Here is a 21,472-nt window from a genome sequence, read left to right on the forward strand (position 1 = left end):
ATTCTAGCGACATCTTCTGCTAATATTTCTTCTATATATGCTATAAAGTATCCCCACTTTGTAAGCTTGTCTACTATTACTAAAATTACGTTATAATCTTATCTAGTAATAGGATCTCTTAACTTTAGTAACTTTATAATAAAGTCCTATAATATAACCTCCCATAGTCTCTCTAGTATCTTAATAGGTTGTAGCCCTCTATATAGCTTATATCTTATTAGTTTATTTCTTTAGCAATCTAGACATTCCTTTATTACTTTTCTTATAATATTTTAGATTCCGTTAATAATATACTCTTCCTAAAGTTTTAATACTAAGCCCATGGCTCCATTATGTCCTTAAGTTATTCCCTTATAGAAATCTTCCATAAAATGCTCTACTATACTTTTTAGGATATACTTTACTTTACGGTTTTTGTATATATCCGTCTATAGATCTTCTAGCTGTGCCTTTAAAATCCTTTATGCCTAAAAGCTTTCTAGTATCTCATAGACCTTCTTTAGTTCGTCGTCTTCTTAAGTCGCTATAATCTTCGGATAATTGTACCTAATTAATCCGTCTGTATCTTTTCGCAGTAAAGCCCCTAATGGCTTTTTATTATTTTATAGTTCAGCTTTTTAACTTAGAGCATCCGCTCTCGTATTGTCTGTACCCTTAGTATACTAAATCTTAAAATGGTATTTTATAAGCATCTCTGCCCATCTAACCTATCTTTAGTTAAGTTCCTTTATTGTTAAGAACCCTATTAGGTTCTTATAATCTATCTTAACTATAAATAGTTTCTCTATACCTTGTAAGAATGCTCTCTATTTCTTTAGTGCTATAACTATACCCAATAACTCCTTATTATAGATGTTATAGTTTAACTCCAGTAGTGTTATTTTCTAACTATAGTATACCACTAGGTGCTATCTATCCTAATATTTCTATATAAAGTATACCCCTAGTATAAAGTCTAATATATCTATTTCTATAACTGTCTCTAGTCTTAGTTAATAGATCTTAAGAACTGGCTCCTAGGTAAACAATTCTTTAACCTTTTTAAATAGCTCTTACTGTTCCTTTCCTTATACCTATAGTTCTTCTTTCTTTATTAATTATATAAATGGTTTAATATCCTTTAACTATTACGCTATAAACCTTCTATAGTAATTGCAAAACCCTAGAAATAATCTTAATTGCGTAATGTTCTCTAGTTCTTACTAATTCACTATAGCCTTAATCTTTTTTAGATCTATATTAAGTTAGCCTAGTTTAATAATAAATTTAACGAAATCGGTCTTCCTTATAAAGAACTCGTATTTCTTAATTGCTACTAGCATCTGTTCTTCCTATAGTCTCTTTAAGACCCATTTAATATATTCCCCATATTCTTCCTTAGTTATTAAGTAGATAATAATATTATTAAGGTATACTATAACAAATTTATTAAGTGTTCTCTTAATATATTATTAATACGCTTCTAAAACGTTACTAGTGCGTTTATAAGCCCGAATTATATAACCAATAGTTTATATAGTCCTTCCTTTAACCTAAAGGCTGCCTTTTATTTATCGCCTTTCTTAATCCTAATCTAATAGTACGCCTATCTTAGATCTATCTTTGTAAAGATTTATACGTTACCTATCCTATCTTAGATTTCGCTAATTAAGGGTAAAGGATACCTATCCTTTCTGGTAATGCTGTTTAACTATCTATAGTTAATACACAGCCTTAGTTTACTATTCTTCTTTAGTACAAATAGTACTAGATAACCCGCTAATAACTACAATAGTCTAATATATCCCTTTCGTAGGTTTTCTTAGATAAACTCTTTAATGCTCTACCTTCTTCTTTAGTAAGCTTATAGATTGGAAAGAACCTTAGACTTATTCCTAGTTCTAATTCTATTTTATAGTCCTATACTATATACTCTAATAACTTTTTATTTTCTGGTGACCATAGTTTCTTACTATACTTATAGTATCTTTTTAGTATATAACTTAAGCCTCGCTTAGTTTCTTTGTATATTGCTCTAACCTAGTACTATACTAACTTAGCTTATTATTGCATCTCGCGGCGTCAAGTATCTCTAATATTAACCTAACTAGTAATCCAATTAATCCTTAGATTGTATTCCTGTAACTAAGGCATCCCTAATACTGCCTTATCCCTTCCTAATAGTAGGATATTAAAAGACATCTTAATTTGTCTTCTTTTAATGGTTATCTAAATAGGTCCTATTTTAAGATTAATAATCCCTCCTCTATAGGCTATTAGATCTCCTAAAATTGTAACTAATAGGTAAGGTTACTCCTTCTATCTATAAGGTAATCCTATTCTTTTAACTGCTATTAGTAAGATATAGTTTCGCGTTACTCCACTATCTATTAGCGCTTTAAACTACTAATCTTGCCATTTAACTTATAAATTTAGGTGCCGTTTTTAAATTCCTTTAAGGGTCTAAGGCTCTACTACTAGCTCCCTCTAGTCCTATAGGCCTCTACTTTTCCTAACTATTAACTGCTTAATCCTATTATACTTGGCTTACTCTTTAACCAATATCTAGTTCGCTTTTTATCTTTAATATACCATGGATATATATTCTCTAGGCATTCCTACCACTATCGTCCGTTTAGGTATTCTTCCGTAAGGAATCTTCCTGGTTAAAGTATTAAATTCCCTTCCTCTTAGACCTCTGCTGGATGCCATCTATATATATATTTAGCATTTCTGTACTATTACTTATCTATTATCTAGTATATCCTTATAGGGTATTTCCGATTCTTTTCCTTTGGATTCTTATGCATCTTATATATATCGTCCACGCATATAATCTATAATAGCATATAGTATACTAAGTACTTTAGGTTAACTCTTAACTCGTTTTTATCCTTAAGTTTAAACCTTTATTATACTAATCTAAATATTATAACTTTATTTATAGGTACTAAGATGCGTCTCTTACTTCTCTAGTCCTCTAATTATTCCTTTAGATTCTTTAACGTTATAATTAAGGCTCCTTTAATGTAAGTTATAGCCTTTTCCGTAATTAGGTGGTTTTAAATAACTTTTTTATCTAACTATATATAGAAATCTTCCCACTTATTATTGTGTCGCTGTCTATACCACTTTTAGTATAGCTGTTAGAGTATATACGGCTTATCTGTAAGGAAGTATTTCCTTATTACTATATTATAATAGCCCTTTATATGTTATTCTTTAAGCCTAGTAGGAATTCCTAAATCCTCTTTATCTTCCAGTTCGGTAAGCCACTTGGCTCTTAATATGCCTACTCTCAGCCTATTAGTAATTCTTTGTACTAGCGCTCTATCCCTTATATATCCCAATATGCTAGATCTCTTATTTAGTTTCTATTCTTGCTATGCAATAATTCTTTACCTAAACTCTTTTATGGTTTCCTTTGGTTTGTATCTTATAGATTAATCCTTAAAGTCTTTTTGCTTCTTAATCTTGGTATTAACTTTTCAATCTTTAGGCCGAACACTATATTCCCCTAGTAAGTCTTTTGGGTTTATATACCTGTCTCCTAGTCTAATTGCTGTTTGCGCTATAGATTCTTCAATCTATAAAGAAGCTCCTTATCTCTTGCTTATAGGTGTCCTAATTTATACTCTAAATTCTTAGTCCCTTAGATTCTTTAATTTTGCGCTTGCTTCTAGTTTAAGCTTAGCTCTAGCCTTAGTCCAACTAGGCTTACTTAGTATTCTTATCTCGTCTTAAGAGTTTTAAATCTTACTTATTTTATCTTAAGAGTCTTATACCTTTAGGAAACTTCGTCCTAAGCTTATTTATATATTACTGAACTAAGCTATTGCTCTGCTCTATCGGTTATCGTCTATTATGGGTCCTTAAGCTTGCCTTATCTTATCTTAAGAATCTTAAGCCTTTAGCCTTTTACCTTTATCAAGTACTAAAGTGGCTTACTATCCTACTTCTCTTGCGTCTTGTAAAGCGATAGATATCGTGTCTAGTAGGGTCTTAATCCCTACTAATATTCCCTATTCTGTAGTGGAATCATCCTCTACCTCTAGTGTAATATCTTTAATGGCTGCGTGTTCCTAGTAAACCGCCTTTATTACCTTATTATTATAGAATGCTTCGCCTTCGTTAAATTTAATATTTTAATAAACTTAGCTCCTATGGCTAATAGCTTGCGCCATACTTAGCGTCTTTATAAATTTGGTATACGTTGTTATAATAAAACGCAAAACTTCTAATTAAACATTCTTTTGTTCCTCGCAGCATATTGTCGTCCCTTTATATATATATATCGTCTGCTAGTCTCGTCCCTTTTACTGCGTAGTGACTCTAACCACTTCTACAGTCTTTAACGTAATAACTCTATTTTCCGCAATTTATGCAAGCTCCCTCTTTAAACCATTTTTCTTGTTATAGAGTCCGCCTAAACGTCTTCTACTATTAAGATCCCTAGTTTAGCCTCTACTCCTTAAACCTTTAATCACTTAATCCTTATCCTCTAGGTTTCTATAGTTATTTACTCTATCTCTTATAGGCTTCTTTAGTACTACTTAGGTCTATTAACTCTGCGCTATACTATAGTTTTTAACTTAGCTTTAGTCATTACGTGCTCTGCGCCTTATATAACTATAGAACTCTATCCTAGCCTCTCTTAGCCTATTCCCTTTAGTAGATCCAATTATTAATCTTAATTACTTAATTTATTAGTTCCCTTAGGGTATCCGCATCTTCCATTAGGATAATCGCGTCCTAGACTTTAGCCTTAAGTCCCTATTTATACTATGCCATAAGCGCCCTATTATTTCACTCTACTTATATTACTAATATCTGGAACTACGTTATATACTTAATCGCTAAGGTTCGTTGCGTAATATCTTAGAGTTTTTTTTCTGCCGTAGTTACTGCCTCTAGGTCTCTGAATATTTGTATAAGTCGCTCTATAAACCCTTCCTAGCTTAAGAATATAAATTATACCTCTTAATTAGTGGTTGTTATTCTATTTACTTATATCTCTATAAGGTAAGGCTTAAACCATTTAAGTGCTCTTCCTATTAGGAATAGTCCCGCATACGCTATTTAATCTATAGGTGTTACTAGCTTTACTCCCTCTTGCGCAACCTTAAAGTGCATTTACATAAGGAATCCTTTAAGCTTTAACTTCTCTCTTAAGAATCTTTTAATTAATAGTAACTTAACCTTTACTGCGCCTATCCCATTAATCCTATTTTCCAACGTCGCATTATTTTCTATTAGCTAGTTAACTATCTGTTATTGTTGGGAATAAAGGCAAGTGGTCACCATATAAGGCAAATTGCCATTACGGGTGGCAAGTTGCCGTTACGTGCGGCAAGTTGCCGTTATGTGTCGCCGCGGCAGTAGCGTGGCGAGGAGCCTTAAGCTCCTCGCCCTCCCTGACATATACAAGATCATTAACAATTATTATACTATCTACGAACCGTAGCTACGTGATATCCCCTTATATAACTAACACTAATTAGTAGTTAACTTTACTATTATACCACAGAACAGCTAGGTATTCCACTAAGAAGAGACGAGCTACTATACCAGTGCTACTCGTGCTAAAGAAAGCTGTCTTTTAAGGTTAGAACTGGTCCTAAACCTTAAATAAAACTCTTCTATAAATCTAAGGATCTAAAGGCTAGAACTAGTCCTAAGCCTTTTCTAAATTATAGATTCTTGCGTCTATTACGCAGAATAATACGCTTTATAAGTCTTCGCGATTTAAGGCTAGAACTAGTCCTAAGCCCTATAATCGCAAATATACGTTATAAACGCGTACTAAATAACAAATGCGTATTAAATAATAAATACATATTATAAACGCGTACTAAATAATAATCCCTATACTAATAACACTTCCCTCCCTCTAAAAACATGGCTATGCCTACTTTAAACGACTAGGAAAACTCCTTATTACTAAGGGTAGCTTTATACGCGAAACTTATTAATAAAAATTAGGACGAATTTACCTTTAATATAATAACTTATACCGCAAAATAAGTTAATAGCTTTCTCCTATACCATATTATATTCTACTAAAGTAGACACTACGCCGATATATAGCTATAGGAATATTTTAGGGAGGATTTCGTAGGATAGACCGCTAATACTTAGGCACTTAGTAATATTAATATTGTTTAGGATTTTTAAGACTTCCTTTATAGGAATGGGGTATATATTACTAAGAACGGTAACCCAATTGCTAGTAATATTTAGGCTATTATTACTAGTATAGAAGAACCAGTATAGACGGAAGCTAAGATTATACGTTAACTACGGAGACCTAAAACTAACCTATATTCTTTAAAAGGTAACTTTAATTTGGAACGAAACCCCTAGAACACTACTCTTCTACCTAAAGGTACTTTCCTACCTAGAGGTACTCTTCCTCCACCTCCGCCGCCTCTAGCTCCTCTACTCCAGCTAACTAGTAACCCTCTATTATAAGAAGTTACGAATCTAATAAAGGTATATTTGGATAAAGAGAAGAAGTTTAGAGGAGAATTATATAATATACTTGGAGTAAAACTATAGGTCTTTTATAACTGTTGTAATAAGGTTAGAATTTAATACTACTAGTACTACTACGCTTTCTCCATTATATTAAAGGGATAGGCAGTAATATTTTATTATAACTATATTACGGGTAAAAACTATAGTTTTAATATAATGCTTTAGCTTACTAGAGCCTACTTTAAGACTAATAAGAATCGCTAACTTTATATATCTAAATGGCGAGAGACTATATTCTAGAGAGTTATTACATTTAACCTAATAAAGACTTATTTAGAGTGCCTTTAACTACTCTTTAATAAACTCTAAAAAATTTAATATAGCCTTACTAAAACTTACTAAAATAAGAACAGCCTAAGGGACTAGGTTATCTTAGCCTATTATAGCGTTCCTAAGTGCAATTTAACGCTATATAAACCTATAGATATATTTAAAGGAGTATATACCAAGCTACGCTTCGCTGTAGGTACTGTAATATAAATATAAGAATCTTAACAGTTCTATACTAAACGCCCTACCTAATTAAGCATCCCTAACTAATATAATTATAACTAGACTAATTAAATATATAGTAGCCGTAGTAGGGAATATAGAAGAGGGTATAATTAATGTTAACTATAAGGTAATTATAGAGGTCCTTATAGAGGTTTATTTCGAAGTAATTGCTAAAAGAAGTGCTATATTTATAAGAAGCTAAATTGCTAGTTAACTAGATACTCCCTTAATAAGCGAAAAAAGGTATATAATAAGTTCCGTTAGAGTATAAGAAATATTAGAAATCGCGAGGTTACTATGGCCTACTTTTAAAGCTTCCTAGTTAAATATAAAGGCGTAGAAGATCTTAAGGGCGAGGTTAATAAGGTTAAATAGCTCCTTATAGATATAGAAATTAAGGACTACTCTCCTAACTAATACTTTACGGAGTATAGTAAGGTAGATAGTATATAAACTATCGCTATTCTTAATAACCAATCTACGCTCCATTCTATTATAAAATTAAATATCTTTAATAAGCTAAAGGAGAGTTCCGCGTTTTCCTTTAATAATAGATACTTAGCGAACGTCTTCTATAATATTATGCCGGATATAGAAGCCGCAGGAGTATTTATAGTAGGAGAACCTTAAGTTTAAGCTCTTTAGCGGCTTAATAGCTCTATTTAGATTAACTAATTAACGGCAAGCTAATATATAATTTGCTTTAGTAAAGGTACTATAATCTCTTTTGGCACAATTAGGGTCTAAACCCCCTTAGGATATATTACTTTCCATATTATTCCTATAAACACTTTGTTTTTATTTTGCATTAAAGATATAAATAAGTTAGGTGTTAGGCTTAACAACCTTAAGAATATACTTATTTAGGGAGACAATTAGGTACCCGTTATACGTAAGTAGGGTTACCCCTAGTTGCTCCTTTATTAACTAGAAAAGAGTGTTGCTTAAAGCTACTTAACTAAGTTAGAATTACGCCAACTGCACTATTGTTTTAGCCACCTATCTATTTATTAATTACTTAGGGTTCTTTAGTAAGTAGGCTATAAAGTTAAGGTTAAGGCAATTAAGCATCTTATAAAGTACTGCTATTACTACTAAATAAACCAGAAGTCCCCTAGCCGATTTAAGTTTACCCTTAAAGATAACTACAACTTTAACTTCTATATTATTATTAACGTTATATATCTTAGCGGTAAGCTAGTGCTCTAAGTTATTAACTTCTTAACCTCCTTTTAAGCCGCGCGTTTCTTAAAAGATATATTAGCCAGAAATATATAGGATACCCTTTAGTTATACTAGATTAATGTCTATTTAGGACTCCCTAATTAAATTATCTATAATATAGGAAAGAACTTCTTATTTATAGAGTTCTGATAATAGATAAAGGTGATAGCAATTAAGGTTAAAGAAGTCCCTATTAAGGCATATAATAGTATTAAAAAAGTAGAGTGATATTACGCGCTATTATACCGCGTATATAAGATTATCTCTTTAGAACTAAAGGACTTTAGCAAAGAACTTACCTTATAAATAGCTGTTAAAGCTATTAATAATTCCGCTGGCCTAGATAAACTCATACCTATATTACTAGTCTTTAGCGCCTACCCTTAAATAACTAATAANTCTNTACTATNTCCCTNNNTTATATAATAAGCTAANGCTATTTATAAGNCAATAAAGGAGGTNCNACGTCTCTATNCTATATACTAGGTTAATAACGTATTAGGAATAAGAAATGGCCCAAATACCTTAACTACGCTTAATTTACTACTCTAGTCTAAAGTACGCGTATAGCGTAAAAAGGGAGGATAGTTAGGCCCATACTAACTTATTATAATTAATAGTTAAACTTATACTATTTAGATGCCTTACGGACCCACTTAATTCCGTTTAACTATTATTAAGCCTTACTATAAAGATAACAATTCTAAGCCTTTATAGGATGCCCTAAAAGATACCCTAGAGGAGAACTATAATTAACGTACTTTAGAAGGCGACTATAATCCTAATATAATATTAGTAGATACGCTATAACTATAACATGGTAGAGGTCGCCTAAAGGGATTACAAAATCGCTAACATTTTATTAATTTTAAAGAGCAATTTATTACCGCTATTAAAAATAGAGTTAAGTTATTAATAGCCTTTATAATAGCTAAGGAGAAGGATAACTTCGAACTTATAAAATAGCTCTAAAAAGAAGGTTGTATTATAACTCTAAGAGCTTTTTTTTAAGTATCTAATAAGTAGGAGATCGAGGGTCTTATTACAAGAGGAGTCTTTAAATTTAAGAAGTATAACCCTACTAAGTTTAATGGAGTTCGCATCTTTAAGTTAAGAATAGTTAATAAGATTAAGGGCAAAGCTACTAATGCCCTATTTAAGAAATTAAGGCTTATTATCTAAGGCTATAATAATAATAGTAAGGAGGTAATTCTTACGCAGTCTCCTATAATTTAACGAGCTAGTTAGCAAGTTATTGTTACGCTAGCTCCCTCCTTAATAAAAAATAAAATGGCGGTTTATTTATAAGATATTACTTAAGCCTATACCTAATTAGAGACGCACCTTTAGCGCTTAATATTAGCATACCTTTTAGAGCAAATTCGCTACTAGTATCCTAAAGATATAATTATAGTTGTGCTTAAGCCATTATATGGAATCGTAGAGGCAGAAACTTACTAGTAGGCTACCTATAGTAAGTACTATAAAGAGAAGCTTTTAATAACTACTTCTATATTTAATCCCTACTTCCTTATTATAACTACAGGAACTCTATTTAGAATTATCGGCATATAAACTAATAATATAATTATCTTAGGAGACAACTAATTCTTAGCTCTTAAAGAAAATAAGCTAGTAAAGGTAAATCTTATAGTAAAGCTAAAGGAAAAGCTTAGTTTAATAATACTATTACTCTTTAATAGATGCATCCTCTCCCTAAATGAGGATTCTATTACTCTGCGCCAGAAGGGTTAAGGTAAGAAGGTTAACGTTATTAACGTTAATTCTCTAAAGCAAGAATATATAGAGTAACGTGCTTGTAAAGCTTATATTACTTCTATCTATTAACCTAAGGCTTTATTTAATCTCTCTATTGCCGCCAAATACTAGGAACTAACTAAGGATAACGTTCTTGCCCTAAATAAACGCCTTTCCTAGTAAATAAACTATCTTAACTGGGGCCTACACTATATACCTATTAATCTTCCTACCGCTAAGCTCTTTATATTTATTAATAGATCGTTTATTATTGGGAATAAGGCAAGTTGCCGTCATATAAAGCATATTGCCGTTACGTGTTAACGTGGCCCGAGCATAGTAAGGAACCTTAAGTTCCTTACCCCTTTCCTCATTCCTATCAATAAGAATTAACTAACATCACTGTAACCCTACTCGAGTAGTCGTTATTAGTAAGTCACCCTGTGTTTCTAACACTAATTAGTGGTTGAATATATAGTCAACTATAGAGTAGCTAGGTTTTTAAATAGAAGAGACAGTCTTATATAGGGGTGCTATATACGCTTATATGGAATAGATCCCGGCGATACTATGCTACCTTAAACTTGCGGAAAACTAGTAACAGAAGTGTTACTAAGTACTAGGAGATACCAAGTTGCGTCTATTACGTAGAATAACTATATTTACGAAGATTTAGTTAAGTACTTTAGGTCAGAAGTATTACTAAACCTACGGTCCCAAAATTAACGTCCGAAACGCGTTAAACAACTATATATACGAAGATTTGGTCGAGTACTTTAGGTCAGAAGTGTCACTAAACCTACGGTCCTAAAGTCAACGTCCAAAACGCGTTAACAACATCTTAATTGCCTACCTTTTAATAGTAAACCTACGAGATTCTATAAAGCCAAAAACCCTACCTACCTTCGACGTACGACACCCCGTTAATTTTATACCTACTATGGCGTTAACCTACCTAAAGAAGTACGAGAAAAGTATTAACCTGGAGATATGGGATATAGACATTAACCCTATAAACGCTAAGGAATAGGACCTAAACAGATTCTTAGTATACTGCATAGTATACTATATAGACAGCGAATATAATAATACTAAGCTATAGTATTATATAAAGGAGGACTTTATTAAATAGATAAAGGAAATATAGGCTCTTATAAAGAAAGATATTATATAAAACTTCCATAACTTCCTTTAGAAGAATAGAGTATTTGTCCCTATAGATAGGGGTGCTATTAAAGATAATATCTAGGAGCAAGTTATTAACGTAAAAAAAGAGCACAAATGGACTCTATAAGAGGTTAAGCACTAACTACGCACTAAGAGGAAGCTTAACTTATAATAGAATCCAAATAATACACTAATAGAGACGCGCTCTAATTCCATTACTCTAGGCACAAGTTCTTACATTCCGTATTTATCGCTTCTACCTCTATCTCTAGCTCCCTAGGATCCACTAATTTAACTAGCAATATTAACTACTACCCCTTAAAAGTAAGCGCAAGATCCCCTTACTTCGTAATTTAATAACCTTTAAACTCTACCATAGAAAGATTAGGTACCACGCCGTGTTCTACTAAGCCCTATATCTCCACTACAGCCTACAAAGTAATCCCTACCTTAATCTTTAATATAATTTTAACGTAGTCTAATACCACTTAAAGGCACCTTAAAAATGCTTATAGAGCTTACGAAGCTCTATACGGATTAAAAGAAGAAGTTTAATAGGGAACTATATAACATCCTTAATTTAAAGCTGCGTATCTTCTATAACTATTACTAGAAGGTTAAACTAGAACCTAACCAATATTATAACGCCTATTCTATTATACTTAAGGGCTACGCCAGTACCTTCTATTATAATCGTTTGGTAGGAAAAAGATATAATTTTAACCGAATAATATATAAAATAAGATGCTACTTTAAAATAGAAGAGAATAAGTAGCAATATATATTGAAATGGAGAGAGACTACCTTCCTAAAAATTATTGCTACGAACCTAGGTATCTCTTAGCTTAATTATCTTTAAAAGCTCTTTAATTAACTTTAGACAATTTAGTGTGGTTTATTTAAATTATATTAAAAGGACCTTAGCCTACGCGATTAAGTTATTAGCGTATACTAAGGTATCAAAGAATATAATCTTACTCTCTTTAACCCTATAAGTACTTATAAAGGAGTATATACTTAATTAAGATCCTCTATTAGCACCGCTCTACGCTCTTAAAAAGTATAGCAATTTAATGCCTAACTCCAATCTACCTTAATTAACCCGGCTAACCAATATGATTATAACTAGACTAATTAAATATATAGTAGACGTAGTAGGGGATACGGTAAAGGGTACGATTAATGTCAACTATAAGGCAATTATAAAGGTCCTTATGGAGGTTTACTTTAGAGCAATTATTAGAAGAAGTGCTACGTTTATAAGAAGCCAAATTACTAGTTAACTAGACACCCTCTTAATAGATGAAAGGAGGTATATAATAGGTTTCGCCAAAGCGTATAAAATATTAAAAACCGAAAGATTACTACAGCCTACTTCTAAAACTTCCTAGTTCAATATAAAGGCAAAGAAGATCTTAAGGGTAAGGTTAATAAGGCCGAACAGCTCCTTATAGATATAGAAATTAAGGACTACTCTCCCAACTAATACTTCACTAAGTATAGTAAGGTAAATAGCATATAAACTATCGCTATCCTTAATAACCAATCTACGCTCCATTCTATTATAAAGTTAAATATCTTTAATAAGCCAAAGGAAAGTTCTACGTTCTCCTTTAACAATAGATACTTAGCAAACGTCTTTTATAGTATTATGCCAGATACTAGAGCCGCAGGAGTATCTATAGTAGGAGAGCCTTAAGTTCAAGCTCTTTAGCAGCTTAATAGCTCTATTTAAATTAACTAATTAATAGCAGGCTAATATACAATTCGCTTTAGTAAGGGTACTATAATCTCTCTTAGCATAATTAAGGTCCAAACCCCGTTAGGATATATTACTTTTTACATTATCCCCACAAACACCCTATTCCTATTCTGCATCTAAGATATAAATAAATTAGGTATTAAGCTTAACAACCTTAAGAATATGCTTATCTAGGGAGATAATTGGGTGCCCGTTATACGCAAGTGGGGTCACCCTTAGTTACTCTTTTAACAGCCAGAAAGGAGCGTTACTTAGAGCTACCTAACTAAGTTAGAGTTACGTTAACTATACTATCATTTTAGCCACCTATCTATTTACCAATTACTTAGGGTCCTTTAGTAAGTAGGTTATAAAGTCAAGGTTAAGGTAATTAAACATCTTATAAAATACTACTACCACTACTAAATAAACCAGAAGTCCCCTAGCCGATTTAAGTTTACTCTTAAAAATAACTACGACTTTAACTTTTATATTATTATAAATGTTATATATCTTAGCGGCAAGCCAGTACTCTAAGTTGTTAACTTCTCAACCTCCTTCTAAGCCGCACGCTTTTTAAAAGATGTATTAGCTAGGAATATATAGGATACTCTTTAATTATACTTAATTAATGTTTACCTAGGACCCCCTAATTAAATTATTCACGACGTAAAAAAGAACTTTTTATCTATAGAGTTTCAACAATAGGTAAAGGCAATAACAATTAAGGTTAAGGAAGTCCCTATTAAGGCATATAATAGTATTAGAAAAGTAAAACAATATTATACACTATTACGCCGCGTATATAAGATTATTTCTTCAGAACTAGAGGGTGCTAGCGAAGAGCTTATCCTACAGATAGCTGTTAAGGCTATTAACGATACCGCTAGCCTAGATAGGCTCGTACCTACATTACTAGTCTTTAGCGCCTACCCTTAAATAACTAACAATTCTCTACTATCTCCCTTTATTGTATAACGAGCTAAGGCTATTTATAAGGTAATAAAGGAGGTATAACGTCTTTATACTACGCGCTAGGTTAACAACGTACTAGGAATAAGAAATGGCCTAAATACCTTAACTACACTTAATCTGCCACTCTAATCGGAGGTACGCGTATAGTGTAAAAGGGGAGGATGGTCAGGCCTACATAAACTTATACTCTTTAGATGCCCTATAAACCTACTTAATTCCACTCAACTATTATTAAGCCCTACTACAGGGATAACAGCTCCGAGCCTTTATAGGATGCCCCAGAGGATACCCTAAAGGAGAATTACGATTAACGTGCTCTAAAGGGCGAAGGCGATTCTAATATAATTATAGTAGACGTACCGCAACTATAACGCGGTAGAGGTCGCCTAAAGGGATCATAAAATCGCTAACATCTTATTAATTTTAAAGAGCAATTTATTACCGCTATTAAGAATAGAAATAAACTATTAATGGCCTTTATAACAGCTAAAGAGAAGGCTAACTTTAAACTCGCAAAATAGCTCTAAAAGAAAGGCCACATTATAACTTTAGGAGCTCCTTTCTAAGTATCTAATAAGTAGGAGATCGACAGTCTTATTATAAGAGGAGTCTTTAAATTTAAGAAATACAACCCTACTAAGTTTAATGGAGTCCGTATATTTAAGTTAAGAATAGTTAATAAGATTAAAGGTAAAGCTACTAATACCCCATTTAAGAAGTTAAGGCTAGTTATTTAAGGTTATAACAATAACGGCAAGAAAGTAATCCTTACGTAATCCCCTATAATTTAACGAGCTAGTTAATAAGTCATTATTACGCTAGCTCCCTCCTTAATAAAGAATAGGATAGCGGTTTACCTATAAGATATCACTTAGGCCTACACCCAATTAGAGACGCGCCTTTAGCACTTAATACTAGCATACCTTCTAGAGCAAATTCGCCACTAATATCCCGAGGATACAATTATAGTCATACTTAAGCCATTATATAGAATCGCAAAGGTAGGAACTTATTAGTAGGCTACCTACGGCAAGCACCACAAGGAGAAGCTTTTAATAACTACTTTCACATTTAATCCCTGCTTCCTTATTATAACTACAGAAACTCTATTTAGAATTGTCGGCATATAAACGGATAATATAATTATCTTAGGAGACAACTAATTCTTAGCTCTTAAAGAAGATAAGCTAGTAAAGGCAAACCTTATAGCAAAGCCAAAGGAAAGACTTAACTTAGTAACACTATTACTCTTTAACGGATATATCCTCTCCCTAAATAAGGGCTCCATTACTCTACGCCAAAAGGGTTAAGGCAAGAAGATTAACGTTATTAACGTTAATTCTCTAAAGCAAGGATATATAGAGTAACGCGCTCGCGGAGCTTATATAGCTTCTATCTATTAACCTAAGGCTTCCTTTAATCTCTCTATTGCCGCTTAATACCAGAAACTAACTAAGGATGACGTTTTTACCCTAAATAAGCGTCTTTTTTAGCAAATAAACCATCTTAATAGGGGACTACTCTATATACCTATTAACCTTCCTACTACCAAGCTCTTTATATTCATTAATAGATTATTTATAAATAATAAAGATTTTAGCTCCTAGCTAGGATATAAGATTATTATTATAAACGAATCTACTAGAGAGAATAACTTTATAATCTACAGCAACCTTATTTATTAGAGCTTAACTAAGAGTAAGCATATTACTTAAAGCGTTCTAGCGTTAGAGATATATAGAATAGTTGGCGGAGTTAATATAGCAATTGTAATTGGAACTACCCTTAAGATAATTACAGACCGGCTTAAACTTCCCGCTATCCCTATAATTATATACACTAACTTATATTCCCTCTATAAGTGTTTAATTAAGCTTAGTACTATAAAGAAAAAGCGTCTTATAATTAATATTATAGCACTTTAGCAGTCCTATAAGCGTTAAGAACTCTTTAAAATCTAATAAATTAATAGTTAAGATAACCTAATAGATATAATAACGAAGGTAAACCTAAACAAGGCACTAGAGACGTTTGTTAATATAAATACTCTATATATATAAGTTAAAGGTTAGGTTAAGAGGGAAATTTAAAGAAGTTAAGATCTTATAGAACTTCGACTGCCGGTTAAAGTTATCTAATTAGTTAGATCCTTGCTAAGAGCGCCACGCCTAATTAATTTAGGTGGCGGTGTGGACTTCTACCAACCAATTAGGATTTTCTATACCCGGCATAGAAAATCGCCATTAGCTCGCTTACTACTAGCGTCTTGGCGGCCCACCCGTCTTTACGTTATTCACTAAATTCTACTAACTACCGCATTGTCGTATATCGTCTGGTTTTATTATATATTATCTAGTTTTGTTATATATTATCTAGTATTATTATATACTGTCTGTTTGTATATATATATATAACAACCATAAAAAGAAGAGTTGCTAGTGTCGGGAATAAGGCAAGTTGCCGTCGCATAAAGCATATTGCCGTCACGTGTCGACGTGGCCCGAGCGTAGTGAGGAACCTTAAGTTCCTCACCCCTTTCCTTATTCCTATTAATAAGAATTAACCAACATCACTATAACCCTACTCGAGTAGTCGTTATTAGTGAGTCACCCTGTGTTTCCAACATTTATAAATAATAAAGATTTTAGCTTCTAGCTAGAATATAAGATTATTATCGCGAATAAGTTTACTAGAGAGAATAACTTTATAATCTATAGCAACCTTATCTATTAGAGCTTAACTAAGAGTAAGCGCATTACCTAAAGTATTTTGGTGTTAGAGATATATGGAATAGTTAGCGGAGTTAATATAGCAATTACAATTAGAACTACCCTAAAGATAATTATAGATTAACTCAAACTTCCTGTTATCCCTATAATTATATATACCGACTTATATTCCCTTTATAAGTATTTAGTTAAGCTTAGTACTATAAAGGAGAAGCGCCTTATAATTAATATTATAGCACTTCGGCAATCCTATAAGCGTTAAAAACTTTTTAAGATTTAATAAATTAATGGCTAAGATAACCTAGTAGATGTAATAACAAAGGTAAACCTAAATAAGGCACTAGAGACGTTTGTTAATATAAATACTCTATATATATAAGTTAAAGGTTAGGTTAAAAGGGAGTCCCTAGAAATTTCTTAGTTATGTAAGGTCTTAAGATATCTAGGAACTTCAACTGGCGGTTAAAGTTGTTTAATTAGTTAGATTCTCTTACTAAGACTTTTTAGAGTATAACATCCTATAGACCCTAACTTAACCTAGCTAATTAGGATTTTTTATCCCTAGGATGGAAAATTACTATTGGCTTACTTACTACTAGCGCCTTAGCGGCCCTCTAAACAAAATATCTACCTATAACTCCTAAGTAAGAAAGTACTACGTGCTAAGAGGCAAATTTTGGGACAGCGAGACTTATATTATAATGGCAATAGTAAGTAAAAAGGATTGATATTTGCTACGCTAGTTAAGCGGTATATATATATGTAGATGGCAACTATAAAAGAAGAGTTGCTAGTATTGGGAATAAAGGCAAGTGGTTACTATATAAGGCAAATTGCCATTACGGGTAGCAAGTTGCCGTTACGTACGGCAAGTTGCCGTCATGTATCGCCGCGGCAGTAGCGTGGCGAGGAGCCTTAAGCTCCTCGCCCTCCCTAACATATACAAGATCATTAACAATTATCATACTATCTACGAACCGTAGCTACGTGATATCCCCTTGTGTAACTAATACTTATAGTTATCTAACCGTTACAGGTTGCTATAAGTTAGTGTTTACTATACTAGTGTTATTACCTAACCTTAAAGTAGTTGCCGCCGTTAATGGCGTTATAGTGGCTGCTTTTAGTGGCATATTATTCGACTTTCTATATTAATACTATAACTGGGTAGTGATTGTGTAACGGAACCTTGTAGTAGGAACTACGATAGGCTCGTTAATGGGCTAGGTATATAGGAAATGCAAGTATAAAAGTTAATAACGTAATAATAACTAGTAGAGTAGTTGCCCAATAGATTAACTCCAATTATATTCTAAGAATCACTATAAGAAAGGAACTATTTAGGTAGGGACTAAGGGTCCTTAAATAAACAACCGTACTCCTATAAAATCCTTCTTATACGTAATATACGTATGCTCTATCTACTCTATCGCGGATTACGTAGATTATACAGATCACACAGATCACATTATGTGACCTTGGTTACCATTCCTCGTTATATAGTTCTATCGGCTCCATCTTAGACCGTGCCTAAATTAACTAACTAGCTTTTTCCGTCTCCTCTCTAAGTAGTTATAACATCGTACTTAAAGCGTCCGTAATATCCGTAAAATAAACTATACGGCCTTTTAACGGGCCGTAAATAAACCATAAGTGCTCTGTTAGTCTTATTCCACCTATTCTATAACCTTTAGATTAAGCTTATTTATATCGATTAGGGTTTTAAGAGCTTAGTACGGCTTTGCCTTAGTTATAGTGTCTACTAGGTTATCTTCGCCGCTAATCTATTTGACCTTTATAATCTTACGTCGTTTATAGGCCTAATGTAAGTATATTAGGTTAACTATGAGCCTCTTCTTTTATATTGTACCTAGTTTAACTAGGCAGTTATAAAGGGACTTTAAATCGATATATAAGACTAGGAGTAACTACTCCAATTGTAGAATCTTCTGGATTGTTAATTTGATTGAGGTTGCTATATTAAAGCTATAAGCTAGTATATATAGTTTAGAAGCTAGTATACTGCAGGTTACTTATTTGCATTTAATTAAAGATTAATATAGTATATTTGCGTCCTAATTATAGTCTATAAGTATACTTATAAAGCTAATTTGTAAAGATAGGTCTCTGTTATTGGTAAAGGAGGTATCCGTAAATACTAGTACGCTAAGGGAATTTAGGTCTAGTGGTATAAAAGTAAATCCTCTTATTATATTGTTAATTTGCTACTAAATACGCTTATTAAGCTGCTTAATATTTTCTTTTATAGATCTATTACCTGGGCCGTAAAGGATAAATTGTAGGTAGATTTAGGTTAATAGACTGTAGTAATATAGGTGCCTCTTACACGCTGTATAACGTATTAGTCCTTTATATTTACGGTCTTATAGGTCTTTCTGCGGTGTAAAGGCACGAAGAGACTTTAGGGAAGATTTAAAGGAACGATATAAATTTTATCTAAATCTAAGGGTATATAGCTCTCGCTAAGAATAAGACGTTGCGTAAAGAAGAGAAAGGAATAACGAGAAAATCATATAATTAAATAGTTAGGGGCTTGGTGATCAATGCGTGCGTATATACGCACGCGGTCTTTAATAGACTTTAGTAAAATTTAATTAATTTAGCAGAATTTTGTTAAAGCGTCGGAATTTATCTATTAAGTGTTTTACTAAGATATTCCTACTATAACTAGGCTAGTCCCGTTATAGTACCCCCCCCTTTTAGCCGAAGGTCTAAATAATTTAATTTTAATTAAGACTTATAACTTATTATATATCGTGTTTTCGCATTAGGTAGTAGTATAGGGTTTTACTAGTTCTAATTATTAAGTAGGCCAATTAGGATTTTCTATACCCAGTATAAAAAATTGCTATTAGCTTAGTTAAGGCGGTAAGCCGAACTAATATCTTTATAGTAGGTCTTAGCAAGGTAAATCTAACCAATTAGATAACTTTAACCGGCGGTTAAAGTTTCTTAATATCTTACGTATTACGTAATTATATTATAAATGTTATAATATATTTTAAGTTCTTTTTAATTTCGAGCTTTCTGCTATTATGTTTTATATATTTATATTAGGTAGTAGTTATTTACCTTTATATTATGTCTATTTAGCTAAAGTAGGCCATAAAGAATAGTCTTTATAGAATTCTTTTACTAGGGAAGGCGCATTGGTTTTAATATACTTATAAGGTTCCTAGGTTTATATCTTATATCCTTTTTATTTAATAAGAAGTTTAAATTATTTAAACTATGTCTTTTATTATATATTATTAATTAAGTTAATAAAGTAAAAACTATTACCGTTGTTAACAATTATAGGAGGCGGCAGTGGTACTTTATAAGTTATAGGTTTACCTTTTAAGGGTTATAGCAAGTTTACATAAAATATTGGATATATTTTTATTTTAGTTAGCAGTTTAAGCTTATAAGCATATAGGCTTAGTTTCTTCTTAATTTAGTATAGGCCCGTAAACTTTTAGTCCAGTTTCTTTAAGGGTCGTTAAGTCTTTAGGTTTCGTATATTTAGGTAAACTATATTACCTTTCTTAAAGTCCTACGCGGGAGCTTATTTTTTATTTATATGCTATTTCTATACCGTTTAAGCATACGCTAATTTACTTTATAATAGTTCCGTTAACTGCTTTATTTAATTAGTAAAGTTATATATATTAATTAGTTAAATCCTATTATAGTACTGCAATGAAGTAGACTAAATAACTACGTTATAGTATAAAGAGGGAAAGAAGGTAGAAAGGGGGTATTGTATATAAATAGTAGGGCTGGCCGCCAAGTCACTAATAGTGGGCTAGCCAACAGTAGGAAACAGTATGAGACAGTATGAAACAGTATGCGTTAGGTCAGTGCCGTGATAAATCCTCTTAATTATAGGTCCTGTTGTATTAATTTTAGTATCTAAATAAGGTTTTGCAATACGGTGGATACGGTTGCTTATAACCAATTGGGTTGATCACGTGAGCTAAGCGAGCTCAGGAGGTCTATCAAATTCCACCTATAGAAGTAGAAGGAAAGAATAAGACGAAATACAATTGAAACCAAAACCCCCCCACCGTAATTCTAACACTGATTAGTGCTGCACAGATTAGCAAGGTATAACGAAGAGAGGCACTATCTAATTCTCTAGACCTCTTATTAAAGGCTAAGAATTAAGGTATTGCTTGCTAAGCCTAAAGGCCAGTTTATAAGGTTACTCGCGCTTCTAACCTACGTCCATTACGCCTTCAGAGCAACTAGTTTATGGGTATATCTACGCTTCTAGTCTAACTGTCGAATTAACTGCGGAACTAAAAGATGGCTACCTCCGCAATAAATACTGCCGCGATGGCTACCTCCGCGATGGCTACCTCTGCGATAAATACTGAAAAATGGGAGATTGGAATTAACGCGACCGCAACCAACATTAAGGAAGTTAAAGTATTTGTTAATTAGCGTTTATTAATATACGAGAAGAAAGGATGGAAGGGATTTGACTTATAGGAGAGCTTTATTAACGACTTTAAGTCTTTTATAAAGGACATACTTAATGACCTTGGCAAGGATCGATTGAAAACGATTAGGGATTACCTCTGTGAAAATAGGGTATATATACGGAAGGAGGCAAGGAAGTTAATTGCAGACGGTCTTTTAGGAGTTATTTATAAACCAACTCCCTTAAAATGGCCTACTGACGACCCTACTAACGACCCTGTCGATGACCCTACCGACGACCCTACCGACGACCCTACCGACGACCCTACCGACGACCCTACCGACGACCCTACCGACGACTCTACCGACGACCCTACCCTACCTCTACTATCGACTGCTCCTATTTAAACTACCCCAGCCATAGACTAGCTCGCCCTAT

The 21,472-nt window shown here is 32.7% G+C and overlaps 1 protein-coding gene across 1 annotated transcript; it reads right to left on the reverse strand.

The window, feature by feature from the left end:
• Nucleotides 1-18,680: 18,680 nt before the first annotated feature.
• On the reverse strand, nucleotides 18,681-18,830 carry K441DRAFT_590633 (uncharacterized protein; the record flags this gene model as incomplete). The annotated part of the gene is made up of 1 exon (XM_067644810.1): nucleotides 18,681-18,830. A coding segment is annotated over one exon (150 nt), but the record flags the coding sequence as incomplete, so codon positions are not given.
• Nucleotides 18,831-21,472: the final 2,642 nt, after the last annotated feature.

The sequence above is a fragment of the Cenococcum geophilum genome, assembly GCF_001692895.1.
Source record: "Cenococcum geophilum 1.58 unplaced genomic scaffold K441scaffold_74, whole genome shotgun sequence".
In the NCBI taxonomy this organism is placed as follows: domain Eukaryota; kingdom Fungi; phylum Ascomycota; class Dothideomycetes; order Gloniales; family Gloniaceae; genus Cenococcum; species Cenococcum geophilum.